The sequence below is a fragment of the Nicotiana tabacum genome, chromosome 16 (genome assembly GCF_000715075.1).
Source record: "Nicotiana tabacum cultivar K326 chromosome 16, ASM71507v2, whole genome shotgun sequence".
Taxonomy (NCBI): Eukaryota; Viridiplantae; Streptophyta; class Magnoliopsida; order Solanales; family Solanaceae; genus Nicotiana; species Nicotiana tabacum.
In genome coordinates this window covers 60,866,678-60,881,376 of record NC_134095.1, presented here as the reverse complement: position 1 = coordinate 60,881,376, position 14,699 = coordinate 60,866,678, and the positions used below count along the sequence as shown (strand labels likewise).

Genomic DNA, 14,699 nt, shown 5'->3' with positions numbered 1-14,699 from the left:
TTAGTCAATTGGTTTGGACCTTTTGCATTACCTAGGCGATGCCATCATGAAACAATGAACCAGATGATGAACTAGATTCTCCTGTTGGGTAAGAAGAATTGATGGCATCCCTAACTAAATATTCTGATCCCTAAAACTAGAGGGCATATCCCTCATTTTAACTTTTTATTTTATTTTCTCATTCCGTATTCTGTATTTATTTTGAAGCGCCGATTAATTCAAATTTACACGGCATAAGACCATTTTCTATCAATTTTATTTTTCATTTTCAGGACCGATTAAAACCGCTTTTATCCCTTCATTCTCCATGGTTTGTCATAACAATTTTATTCAGTCATTGTTGTTGACATGTCGTACGTTATATCCATTTTATACTACTCTACTATTTTACCATTATACAGCCTACCATTATAGGGTCACTGCTTTATCTGAACGAGGCGCATCAAACTAATGAGAAAATAGGCTCATAATTCTGGTATATTTTCTCTCGCTTGTGACTTTGGGAAATGAAAAAGGAAGAGAAAAGGTAAAATCCCAAGGGGTTTTCCTGTGTACATTTGAACATCACGATGTTCTACATAATGCTGCTCGGTGGGCCGGGCCTGAACCGGACCGGACCGGGCCCGCGGTCCTAACGGGCCTGGTGGGCCTGGTGGGCCGGTCCTGGGTGGGCCGGTCTTGGTGGGCCTCTGAGCCCGTCACGGGCTGGTCTCCATGGTTGAGCCCACGAGCCCGGGACCGTTTGGCCCGGGACCGGCAGGCGGGCCTGGGCCGGTCCTGGCGGGCCTGGCGGGCCCAACGGCTATTTTAAAAAAAAAAAAAAAAAAAAAAAAAAAATCAAACGGCCATATTTAAAATCTAGCCGTTTGGGCTGAAAATATGACCGTTTTTAAGTTAAAAAAATGGCCATTTGGCCCCCAAACTTTATTTTAACCCCAAACTTTATATAATTACACTTTTCCCCATTTCTCAACTATAAATACCCCCTCATTCTTTCATTTTTATTCACCAATTCATCAATATCTCTCAATATCTCTCAATCTCTCTCAATCTCTCTACTACAATTACTTAATTTATTGTTGAAATTTCGTGAAAAATTGTGAAGTTGTTGAATTGAAGTTTTCAAGTGTTCAACGATTTTCAATTTTCAAGAAGTTGTTCGGCAATCCGGTAAACTCGTTTCAACTCTTACGTTTTTATAATATATTTTTGTGTGGTTTAGTTTGCATAATTATAATTAATATGGCATTTACTTTGAAAAAAATGTTTGGTAAAGGAAAAGATAAAACCGGTGAAAGTAGTGGCCAACCAACTACCCTTCCCCCGGCTCCCCGACCTAGAAAAGATAAGCAAGTTGAAAGTAGTCGCCAACCTAGACGTCCTCCTCCTTCCGTAATTCTTGATAGTGATCACCCTTGTTTTCAATTTACCGATAGTGAATTTTATCATAATGTTGCACCAGGTGATAGATTAGATGATGAAATTATGAATGCTCTTTATCCTAATGAAACCATCTTAGAAAATAATGAGGAAAATGAGGATGATGATGAAACTCAAGCACCGGATTTAGATGATACACCTACTAGTCCTCTTAATAACCCAAGTGATGCACCGGTCGACCCACCTGTAGAAACTCCTACTTTTAATAGAGAACCTGCTAAACGCTTAGAAACATCATTAGTTTGGAATTTTTTTACTCAAGTAAGAGAAAAAAATAAGGCTAAGTGTAAAACTTGTGGGAAATTAATGTCGCATAAATATGTAGGAGACCGTAGCGGCACAGGTAGTTTGACTAGGCACATAAAAACACACCCTAGAGATAAGGCTAGATTTTTTCAAATGAAAGCGCATCTAGAGGGGACAAGTGTAGATTCTGCGATTAACCCTAGTACAGGTTCAAATCTAGTTCAACCAGGAATTAACACTGTCACTGGAGGTATTTTATATTACGATCCAAATAGAGATCGTGAAGAATTAGCAAAGATGATTACTGTTATGTGCTTACCTTATACTTTTGCTTCTAATCCTAATTGGGTTCATTATATTAGAAGAGTGTTTAATCCTACTTATAAAGGTTGGCCTCGCGCAACAGTTAAGAGTGATATTTATAAATTCAAACATGAATATGAACAATATTTGCGTTATTTATTTACTCATATACCTAATCGGATTTCTATTACTACTGATATTGGTAGAAGTGGTAATGATTGTGATTACCTAACTGTTACAAGTCATTGGATAGATGAAGAATGGATAATGCAAAAACGCATAATTGCATATAGAATAATTAATTCGCGTCACACAGGTAAATTTATAGCTAACACTGTTGCAGATATTTGTAGATATTTTTGCTTTAGCGATAAAATAATGGCAATTTCAATGGATAATGCTTCTAGTAACACCAGTGCTATAGGCATGCTTACAACAACACTAAATCCTGCATTTACTAATATTTTCCATGTTAGATGTATTTGTCATATTTATCATTTAATTGTCGGTGATGGTATGCGAATATTAAACATAGAAATTGAAAAGGTTAGAATGGCTCTTAATTGGCTTTTTTATTCAAACCGTAGAAGTAGACTTAGAGAGTATTTTAAAAAATGTGATGAATATGGCCTTAGAGAAAGAAAGGTTCCTAAACCTTGCCCGACTAGATGGAATTGTATGTACGAAAGTTTAGTAGTAGCATATGAATATAGAAACCCAATTAATGCAACGTTTAATTCTCGGGTAGGTGGTGAAGATGATGATGAAATGCTTACCACTCAAGATTGGACTAATGTTAAAATTCTTTTAGATTTTTTAGAACATTTTCAAATTGCAACAAATGCATTTTCTGGGCAATATTATCCTACTATTTCAAACTGTTTAGTTTATATTGCAGCACTATCTGATTTGTTTGTTGAATTTAGTGAGGGTGGGGATATTTATGAACTTGCTATAAATGAAATGAAACAAAAGTTTAAAAAATATTTTTTTCCTATCCCTCCTATTTATGGTCTTGCTGCAATGCTAAATCCTACAATGAAATTGGGAGGTCCTCATTTTTGGTATTCAAATATTTATAAGGCTTTAGATCTTTCAAATGAGGAAATTGCGACACTTGCAGATGCAAAAGCTTCAATTAAGATTAACGCTCAAACAGTTTATAATGCTTATCAACTTGCCTTAGAGCATGCTAGGCCAACTATTCCAACCCCTACTTCGTCTAGCTCACAATCCTCTAAAAGAGTTGCGGGCTTAAAAGCTCTTAAATCTTGGACGGAGTTCAGGGGGTCTCAAGGTGAAAATTATGATGAAACTTCACATCTAAATGAGCTTCAAGTTTATTTGTCTCAGGGACTTGAAAAGGAGAATCCAGACGGCTCTTTTGATCTTTTGGAATGGTGGAAGGCAAGGGAAAAACATTTTCCTGTTCTTGCAAGGATGGCTCGGGATATTTTATCAATTCAAGCTTCAACTGTTGCATCAGAGAGCGCTTTCAGTCAAGCAAGACTGCAAATAGGTGATCATAGAGCGTCTATGAGGGATAGCTTGGAAAAATCAGTATTGTTTAGAGATTGGATCCGCTCGGAAAGAAGAAACTTTGGAATTGCAGAAGCACAACCGGCGATAGATGAAGCTTATGAAGAAATGATAGCGGAACTTACGGAGGATTCGGCTTCGCCCGGAAGTGGTGATGAACAAGCTTCTTTTCCACCACCACCAACGCAACCTCCTCCGAACCTTGAAGGATTTATGAGATTTGTTAGAGATAATACATAGAATAATATGTAACTTGTATTTTGGCACATCTTCCTTAGTTTTTTCCTTCTAATGGTGGTATTAGTACCTTGTTGTGCTCATTCCATTGGGGGAAGGATGACTAAGAAAGATATGTCATTTTTTGGTAATAAAATTTATTGCTTCTACCCATGAGCTTCTTTTCGCAATATTTCTTTGTCTATACTTAGAATTATTTATATGCTACAATATATACATAATATACAATATATATACTACAAGAAAATATATTTATAAGATACAATATATACATAAGATACAATATATATACTACAAGAAAATATATAAGAGAATATATATACATAAGATACAATATAATATACTACAAGAAAATATATTATGCTACAATATATACATAATATACAATATATATACTACAAGAAAATATATAAGAGAATATATATACATAAGATACAATATAATATACTACAAGAAAATATATTATGCTACAATATATACATAATATACAATATATATACTACAAGAAAATATATTTATAAGCTACAATATATACATAAGATACAATATATATACTACAAGAAAATATATAAGAGAATATATATACATAAGATACAATATAATATACTACAAGCAAATATATAAGAGAATATATATACATAAGATACAATATAATATACTACAAGCAAATATATTATGCTACAATATATACATAATATACAATATATATACTACAAGAAAATATATTTATAAGCTACAATATATACATAATATACAATATATATACTACAAGAAAATATATAAGAGAATATATATACATAAGATACAATATATATACTACAAGAAAATATATTATGCTACAATATATACATAATATACAATATATATACTACAAGAAAATATATAAGAGAATATATATACATAAGATACAATATAATATACTACAAGAAAATATATTATGCTACAATATATACATAATATACAATATATATACTACAAGAAAATATATTTATAAGCTACAATATATACATAAGATACAATATATATACTAAAAGAAAATATATAAGAGAATATATATACATAAGATACAATATAATATCAAGAAGTGATATTTATGCATGACAATTTAGTGTTTTACTATTGTTTTGTTATTTTCTTTTTCGTCAAGCACTTTAATAATTAGATATACATATATACTACATATTAATATAGCCATGATACTACAAGAAATTGTCTTTAAAAAAAAAAAAAAAAACCCGCTAGGCCCGCGAAGCCCACGAGCCCGGCCCGTTAAGCACAGGACCATGTGGGCTTAGGCCCGTCACGGGCCGGTTCCACCCATTAGGCCCACGAAGACCGGGACCGCCAGGCCCGGGACCGCCAGAGCCCGGGACCACGAAGCCCGGGACCGCGAGGCCCGGCCCGTTAGGCCCACTAAGGCCCGGGCCCGGGACAAAATACAGCCCTAGTTCTACATACTGTATGGACTGCTTTTTCTTTTTCGTTTGCGAGGAAGTAATGCTACAAACAACACATTGACCGCGTGAAATTATTATATTTCTAATATAGTTTCTGTATTATTACTAAATGAAAGCAATGCGACAGTTAGTATCGAAAGGGAGTAGACTGCACTAGTTATTTTTTATCAAGCTTCTGCAATTATTTTTGGAATTAAGAAAGGTGTAATACTAGAGAAGACAATATTTGGGTTAGAAAATCAGGCTCACATTTCCTTGAATAATATTGTTTTGACCATATATGATTCTTTATATATCAAGTTTGGGAATTTTAGCTTAGGAAAAAAAAAAAAACTGATTTGATTAGACAATTTAGGTTAAAACAAGATTTGGTTTCGAAAGTGCATATCATTGAATAAGGCAATACCAACAACCAACAGCTGCTTGCCTTGGTTTTTCTGATCTGGAAATATACACAAGGATCCCTGGTGTAGATTTAGAAGTACAAGGCCGAGATTTGTTCAAAAAATGAGGGGGGGGGGGGGAGTTTTCTACTATGGGAAAAAAAGACATCCTGACGTATTAAGCTTCTGCTATGTGTGGGATCCGAAGAAGAGTTGATGTATTAAGCTTCTGTTATGTGTGGGGTCCGGATAAGGATCGAATCACAAGAGTATGTCTTACGCAACCTTACCTTATATTTTTACAAGAGACTGTTTTCACGATTCAAATCCGTAACATCCTGCTCACATGACATTAACTTTACCAATTATGTCGGGTATACTTTTTTACAATGGGATGTCATTTCCAATTCCCAATATAAAATATACTCTAAGAAGCTTGTGTAGGATAATTTCAAATTGGATTTAAGTTTTAATCTATTACTATTATCGATTTTTTACTAACTAATACTTATTAAATGATCCAATTATATAAATGTTTTTTTAATACTATTAGTCCATACAGATTAAACTCTTTCTAATTTCTATAACCTTTTCTTCAGCATTAAATGTATCAACTGCGATCCGGCTTTTAAAAATTTTACTACTTTGAGATAAATTTTTGTACTTCTGTAAAGAAGTTCTTATGAAAACAACAAATTTCATTAATGAAAATAAATCAAATTAGTTGGACAGATGAAGCATTTAAGTTCACTAGGGAGTAGTGTGTGGAAAGTGTAATTGACATTTTTGTTCAATTGACCAAAACTGAAAGCAAACCTCCCCCCAACCCCACCCACCCCCACAGTTCACATTTCCTTGGGGCACCGTGTCCAATTCTCTTTCTTCATTTTTTCCCTTCTCTCTCTACTTTATTATTATAGTAGTGTAGTATTTTATTAATTTTAATAATATTTCTTTTCCATTTTTTCCCCTTACATCTTAGTTTCTCTCTCTCTCTTTCTTGTGATTCCCTCAAAACTCCTGTTTGTATTCATTCTTTTTCTCAGTTTTTACATTACTCTTTCCCAAACAGCAAAGCAAAGCCAATCGTGCCTCCCTCTCTCTATCCTCTTTCCCTCTATACTCTAGAGAGAGAAAAAAAATAAAAAATAATATACATATTCACTGACGGATATTGCAAAGAGGAAGAAATAGACGTCGCTGGAGATGCTCCGGCAAATCCATTTCCGGCAATAGTTCAAACCGAGTTGCAGTATTACAACACCATTTTTGACATTATTGAGGAAAAAGGTGAAATGCCTGAAACTTTGATATTATCGAAAATTACTAAGGAAGTGGATGAGGAGGAAAAAGAGAAGATGCTAGAAACCACTACAGCGACAACACCGAGGTCAGTTATCATCATTCCTCGGAGCAAATCCCAAGCAGCATCCCGGAGAGTCATTCCTACGGATAGTACAATCACAACAGCATTCGGTACAACCAGTACTAGCACTACTACAACCTCAAACGCAGTAGAAAAGCACCTTCCTAACGGGGATCTGTACATAGGTAACTTCTCCGGCAGTTCACCTCATGGATCCGGCAAGTATTTGTGGAAAGATGGGTGTATGTACGAAGGGGAGTGGAAAAGAGGCAAAGCATCCGGAAAAGGAAAGTTCTCGTGGCCATCTGGAGCTACATTCGAAGGCGAATTCAAGTCGGGTCGGATGGAGGGTTCCGGTACTTTTATCGGATCCGATGGGGATATGTATAAAGGTTCATGGTCCGCGGATCGAAAACATGGCTACGGCCAAAAACACTACAGTAATGGGGATTATTATGAAGGGCACTGGAAGAGGAATTTACAAGATGGACAAGGGAGATATGTTTGGAAAAATGGTAATGAGTATGTTGGTGAATGGAAAAATGGGGATATTCATGGTAGAGGTGTTTTAATTTGGGCAAATGGGAATAGGTATGATGGGAATTGGGAAAGTGGTGTTCCTAAAGGTCATGGGGTTTTCACTTGGCCTGATGGGAGTTGCTATATTGGGTGTTGGACCAAGAATCAGCAACAGCATAGCCAAATTCTTAATGGTACTTTTTATCCAGCTAACAACAATAAAACGAGTTCTAATAATAGTACTGATTTCAGTGTTAAAGAGGATGCTTTTTTGGGGGGATTTTTTGGGCACAAGTTAGCAGCACCTTTAATGGAAAATGATGATTGTGGTGGTGGGGTTGTAGTGATGAATATGGGGAAGAAAAGGTCATCAGTAGATGGAGCAAGGGGAAGCATGACAGAAAGAAATTTTCCAAGGATTTGCATTTGGGAATCTGATGGTGAAGCTGGTGACATTACTTGTGATATTATTGATAATGTAGAGGCCTCCATGATTTACAGAGATCGCTTTGGGTTCGATCGAGATGGACTTAAGCAGTTTAGGAGAAATCCTTGTTGCTTTAGCAGAGAAGAAAAGAAGCCAGGACAGACTATATCCAAAGGGCATAAGAATTATGATTTGATGCTCAATCTCCAGTTGGGCATTAGGTAATATTAATTCGAATGAAGTTGTGGATTGCCAGTATATTGTATGTTGTTCTATTTCAGTTTGTTTTTTTCTTGATTACAAAATTGTTGCATAGCTGAATCCATGGTGGTTTTTACAGGTATTCAGTTGGGAAGCATGCTTCGATATTGCGGGATCTTAAAACTAGTGATTTTGATCCTAATGAGAAGTTCTGGACTAGGTTTGCTCCGGAAGGGTCCAAGATTACACCCCCTCATCAATCTACTGATTTCCGCTGGAAGGATTATTGCCCGGTGGTGTTTAGGTATTCATTTCTTGAAATATGTAAATTATAAGTTGTAGTTTGATATTGTATAACTTTGATCTTTGTTAAAAAACCATGAAAGACTCTAAAGTGGTTGGTTGGTGGTTGGATTATACAGACATTTGAGGGAACTATTCCAAGTGGATCCTGCAGATTACATGTTAGCAATATGTGGAAATGATGCCCTAAGAGAGCTTTCTTCTCCGGGGAAGAGTGGAAGCTTCTTTTATTTGACTCAGGACGATAGGTTTATGATCAAAACAGTGAAAAAATCAGAAGTCAAGGTTAGTTGCCTACCTCTTTGACTTGCACTTGAATTGATAAATTTCGTGAAACAGGTCGTCATACTGTGATTGGTTATCTGTATATTTCATTCTAATTTCTAATTGTTTTTGGCATAGGTATATGAGATATTTGTCTCTGTTAAACAATGATGATGACATGCTCAGTTTTCTAATGGGTTTGAATTTTGCAATCTTTATTCAGGTGCTTATTAAGATGCTTCCAAGTTACTATCAACATGTTTGTCGTTATGAAAATACACTTGTCACAAAATTCTATGGTGTCCATTGCGTCAAACCAGTTGGTGGTGTCAAGGTATGTCTGTCAGAATTGAAATTAACTTGGACTCTTTGTTCATGTCTGATATTGTATACTTTGATTGGGTGCAGACACGGTTCATTGTAATGGGCAACATGTTCTGCTCAGAATATCGTATTCACAGACGCTTTGACCTGAAAGGTTCCTCGCATGGACGCACAACAGATAAACCAGAAGGAGAAATTGATGAAACCACTACCCTTAAGGACCTTGATCTGAACTATGTGTTTCGTCTCCAGCGGAACTGGTATGAGGACCTGATCAAGTAAGTATGGGAATGCTGTTGTCACAAAGTTTATTCCATCATTCTGTACGTTCATGACTCAATTGGTTTAACTTCGTCACAGACAAATCGATCATGATTGTGAATTTTTGGAAGCTGAGCGAATCATGGACTACAGTCTCTTGGTTGGTCTTCACTTCCGAGATGATAATACGGGTGACAAGATGGGTTTGTCACCATTCCTCTTGCGTACTGGTAGGTTACACATTTGTAAGAGATTTATTCTAAAGCTGGTATAATAATGTGGAGTCCAGAACAACAATAAGAGGAATCTCTGCTTGCTTTTCAGGAAAGACTGATTCATACCAAAATGAGAAGTTCATGCGTGGTTGTCGTTTCCTCGAAGCTGAGCTACAAGACATGGATAGAGTTCTTGCTGGCCGGTAAGCATAGTCCTTCTGGCTGCTGTTAATTAGCTATTGGCCTGGAATTTACTTTTGTTCTATGGCATTACTTGAAGAAATCTCAATATGATGGAGATACTTTATGTTTTTTTTTCTGATTCGCAAATCCTTGGTGACTTCCACATTTTTCTTTTTGAGGCTTACAATAAATATAAAACTAAAAAGATTGCAGAGAAGTAGCACTTTAAGACCTTCCTACCAGACACCTTGAAGGAAAATGGTAATCCATTGCTCTATTAACGTCTGTGCTTGTATTTGTATGCCATTAGGGGCTATATTGACGCTAGTTCTTCTGTCACTAAGTAGTCTTTGGATTGTGATGATTCTCCATGAATTTGAGATTGGTAGTTGGAATTAGTGAGAGTTTGCTTGGTTTGTTGCTGCAACATTTTGGAGGGAGTTTAGTAGATAACATTTGTGATGGGAACAACTGGACCAAGGTGTTGTTATTTAAGCCCTGGATAAGAAGCACGTCTTACTATATTATATTGCTCTTCAACTGCTATAACTGCCCCCAAGTTGTAAACTTAAAATACTACAGTATTTTTCGGGCAGAATTGAAACTCGCTACTGACTTTAATGTGGAAAGCAATTTCTTGAGAACCACTTGTGATACCACAACATAAGATTTTCAGCCATGACAACACTGTTTTCTGATAGAGTAAAAAGCTTGCTAATTTACATTGCTTTGTCCCTGTTGCCCTAATACTTGTGGGTGCTTAAGATTGTTTTTTTTTCTCAAACCATTCCTGATTTTGAAGTTACTTGTATCTTTACAGGAAGCCCTTAATTAAGTTGGGTGCTAACATGCCTGCAAGAGCAGAGCGGGTGGCACGAAGGAGTGATTTTGATCAGTATACTCCTGGTGGGTTCTGTAATATGCCTCCTTCACGTGGGGAAGTCTACGAAGTAGTCCTATACTTCGGAATCATTGACATCCTGCAGGATTATGATATTAGCAAGAAGCTCGAGCATGCTTACAAATCCTTGCAAGCTGACCCAACCTCAATCTCAGCTGTAGATCCAAAACTCTACTCGAAGAGGTTTCGGAATTTCATAGGCAGAATTTTTGTCGAAGACAGGTGATAGATAGGGCAAGAGAATGAAAAAATCAACAGCTAACAAAAAGTCTGTTAAATTATAAAGATTCTTCAATGAATCTGGAATCCCAAGTGGTGTAAAGCACATTGCTTGGAATGGTTGGGCGGCAGCTGCTCCCGGTGGTCATAATCGAAAAAAATATTGGCTCCGGCAGTCATGGTCGAAGACATTTTTTGGCTTGGATATACTATTCATGCGCGGTGCTTGGTGGGGTTAGTGGCTGAATTTTATGGATCAGCCACTGGTTGAGTGTAAGTTCTTTGTACATTCCATGGGGGTGGTAAGAAGATAATATGAGTTATTTTTTGTTTTAGTTTTAGGGAAAATTTTCTTCTCTTTTGGGTGACCAAGGAATGTGAAGATTTGAAAGATAAGCATAGGGAACTGAGCAAGTTTCTCAGTGAGATTCAAAGAAGATTGGAGTGGGGGAGGAAAGGACTTTTAAATAATCAAAAGTGTACAGCATATAGGATGAGGAGGTTGAATAGATTATGAAAAAATATATGTATTTGTGTGAATGTCTAAATTCTTATTATTTATGATGTTTATAGTAAAGTGACTGCACGGAAGAAGTATGTCTCTGTCATCTCTGCTGCTGGGGTCGGCGGGGGGGTGGTGTCATATTGGTTGCTTTTCTTTTGATAGCAGTGAAAGAAAGAAAGAGGCATTGCATTGGGGACAGAGGAAGAGAGTTTTTGTATACTGAGAGTAACATGAAAAGGGGAGAAAGCAGAGACTAAAGATGCGCTGGCTGGTCCTCTCACTTTTGTTTTACTGCCCTTTTACTGTGTTGGAGTTGGCGTGGGTTTGTTGAATTTGTCCCTCTTTTGCTCATAGAGTGAGTTTACGATAAATGGGGTTGTCCTTTCTGCACCATTTGTTTGGTCGTGTCATAACCGGAAAAGAATTTGTATGTGTTGTAGTCCTTGTCATTTATGATTATATAGAGTAAAAATGAAAGTGAAATATATATATATTTTAATTTGGCCGGGTTATTAATGAAGTGTGTTCACGTTTATATCTTAGAGGAAATAACTAGTTCAGTAGTGAGTCTTCGGTAAAATAATTGAGGTGTTCTTAAGTTTAAGAAAAAATAAATAAATAGAAAAGTGGGTTGTTTTTCTCTTTTTTTGAAGACTGGAGCAGTCGTTAAAGCATACTGCTGGTATGCCAGAGAGATTTGACTCATATTGTGGTCTCAAGCTTAAAAACCCACAATCAAAACATCAATAAAATTACAGTTACTGTAATTCCAAAGAGGTTTTGAGGGCTACTTTGTTAATTCAAATTCCTTTGGCCTTTGCTGGGAATTTGTGTAGGGTTATTTTAACTGTAGGAGTCAAAGTCAGTGGGCTGTCGACGAGGTGAACAGGGCCCCATTTTCTTCTTTTTACTGTGGTTTCTTCCTTTTGACCTAGTTCTTTTTTATACTTACTTTAATAGTAGTAGGATTTTGCTGTGTCTGTTAGCTCAGATCGTAAGCATGGGTCTGTGTCACTCTGTACGGGATTCTGTTATCAACCCATCATAGTAATATTTTACACTGAAGGGTGTCCTTTAGTTAATTTACTAGATATTAGTTTACTGAGTTGTTATTATTATAATTTCTTTTTATAATTATAAAATTGACTTTATTAGGGAGCATTTTACTTTGGATTCTGATACGGTATCGAATGCCGAATGGGAAATTGAACAAATTATTTATAAGTTTGAAACTTAGAATACAATGCTATAACCGATCAAAAAAATTATATACTACTAGAAAAGAGTTGTTTTTATTTTTAAATAGAAGTTACGTCATAAAATAGATTTGAGATAGTAATAATATACAAAAAGTGCTTATACCAAAAAGCAAGAAGATATTAGACTTAGGAGAGCCTCAAATTGTTGATGATACTTTTGTTGTCATTATCAACAGTTAGTATATTTGTGTTAGTATATTTGTGGCCCGATCAGTTAAATATAATGAAATGAGGCTCCACTTGGTAATCCTAAGAAGGCAAGTCACACATATGACACCACCAGTTTTCAATCTCCCCAACTCTAAAAGGCATTACCTCGGGCAATGCATGCTTTGCTGTCTAATAAAACGGAAATTATCCGAATTAATAATCATGATAAGAACACAAACTTCAAATGTATATTAGGAGTGTCAAATTTAGTCAATGAAAATATAGCATATTTAATCTGATTAAATTTAGGTGTGTTAGGTTGTGCATATATTCATTGGCAGACAGCGGTGGAGCTAAGTGAAGGAAGGGGATTCAACTGCAAAATTAGATGGTACAACAACAACCCAATAAAATCTCCTAAGTGGAGTCTGGGAAGGGTAGTGTGTACGCAGACTTACTCCTACCCGAGGGGATAGAGAGGTTGTTTCCGAAAGACTCTCGGCTCAAGATGACGAAAGAAACACTATATCAGTACCATCAACAGAAAATCAAGAAATAATGACACCATCATAAGAACCAAAAAATAAATAAAAAGCAATAATAATAACTAGTAAATAAAGTCCGGCACAACGAAAACGGAGAATAGTAAAACCCTATCAGACTAATCTCACATCGATATGAAGTAGAAATAAAAAAATGCCCAACTACCTCCTAACCTACAACCCTAATGCGCGACCTATACACCTTCCTATCAAGGACCATGTCCTCGGAAATATGAAGCCACACCACGTCCTTTCTGGTCACCTCTCCCAAATACTTCTTAGGCCGCCTTCTACCTTTTCTTGTACTCGCCAAAACCAACCTCTCACACCACCTTACCGGGGCATTCGGGATTCTTCTCTGTACGTGCCCGAACCATCTAAACCTCGCTTATCGCATCTTGGCATCCATAGGCACACCCACATTCTCTCGAATATCTTCATTCCGAATCTTATCCATCCTAGTGTGCCCACACATCCACCTCAACATCCTTATTTCTGCTACTTTCATCTTCCGGGTATGTGAGTTCTTAACTGGCCAACACTCAGCCCCGTACAATATGATCGGTCTAACCACCGCTTTATAATATTTACCTTTGAGTATATATGTCACTTTCCTGTCACATAGGACTGCAGATGCTAATCTCCATTTCATCAACTCCACCCCTATACAGTGTGTGACATCCTCGTCGATCTCCCCACCCCCCTAGATAATCGACCAAAGGTACTTGAAACTGTCTCTCTTAGGGATGACATGTGATTCAAGCCTCACTTCCATGCCTGCTTCCCATGACTTCGCGCTGAACTTACACTCCAGGTATTCCGTCTTAGTCCTGCTCAACTTGAAACCCTTAGACTCAAGGGCCTGTCTCCAAACCTCCAGCCTCTCTTTGACGCCGCCTCACGTCTCATCTATCGGCACTATGTCATTAGCGAATAACATATACCAAAGCACCCCCATTGAATATGGGCATTTCAGTGCGTCCATCACTAAGGCAAATAAGAACGACTGAGCACCGATCCTTGGTGTAACCCCATAACAACCGGAAAATGCTCTGAGTCATCCCTCAATGTCCAAATTTGAGTCTCAGCTCCATCACACATGTCCTTAATCGCCTTTATATAAGCAACCGACACACCTTTAGCCTCCATGCATCTCCAAAGGATCTCTCTAGGGACCTTGTTATACACTTTCTCCAGGTTAATAAACACTATGTGTTAGAAACTGAGCGTCTACTAGACTGTATAGAGAACCGAGTTCTCTATGAGTTTCTACTGAAAATACTGAGGAACCAAACTGTATAGCGATCTGGTCCTATATCAGTTTGGTACAGTGCTAACTGCGGAACCAGTATGTAGATGAGACACATGATAAGTTCCCATTGTATAAAGAACCAGATTCTCTAGCAGTTCTTACTGTAAGAAACAGACTGTGCAACCAATAAGTACAGGGAATCA

The 14,699-nt window shown here is 36.9% G+C and overlaps 1 protein-coding gene across 1 annotated transcript; it reads left to right on the top strand.

The window, feature by feature from the left end:
• The first annotated feature begins 6,462 nt into the window (after positions 1-6,462).
• On the top strand, positions 6,463-11,328 carry LOC107813472 (phosphatidylinositol 4-phosphate 5-kinase 1). Its single transcript, XM_016638749.2, has 8 exons — positions 6,463-8,138; positions 8,258-8,422; positions 8,541-8,706; positions 8,909-9,019; positions 9,094-9,287; positions 9,370-9,500; positions 9,595-9,688; positions 10,489-11,328. Exons 1-8 carry the CDS (start codon positions 6,901-6,903, stop codon positions 10,793-10,795), a joined length of 2,406 nt encoding a protein of 801 aa, XP_016494235.1. The 5' UTR covers positions 6,463-6,900; the 3' UTR covers positions 10,796-11,328.
• Positions 11,329-14,699: the final 3,371 nt, after the last annotated feature.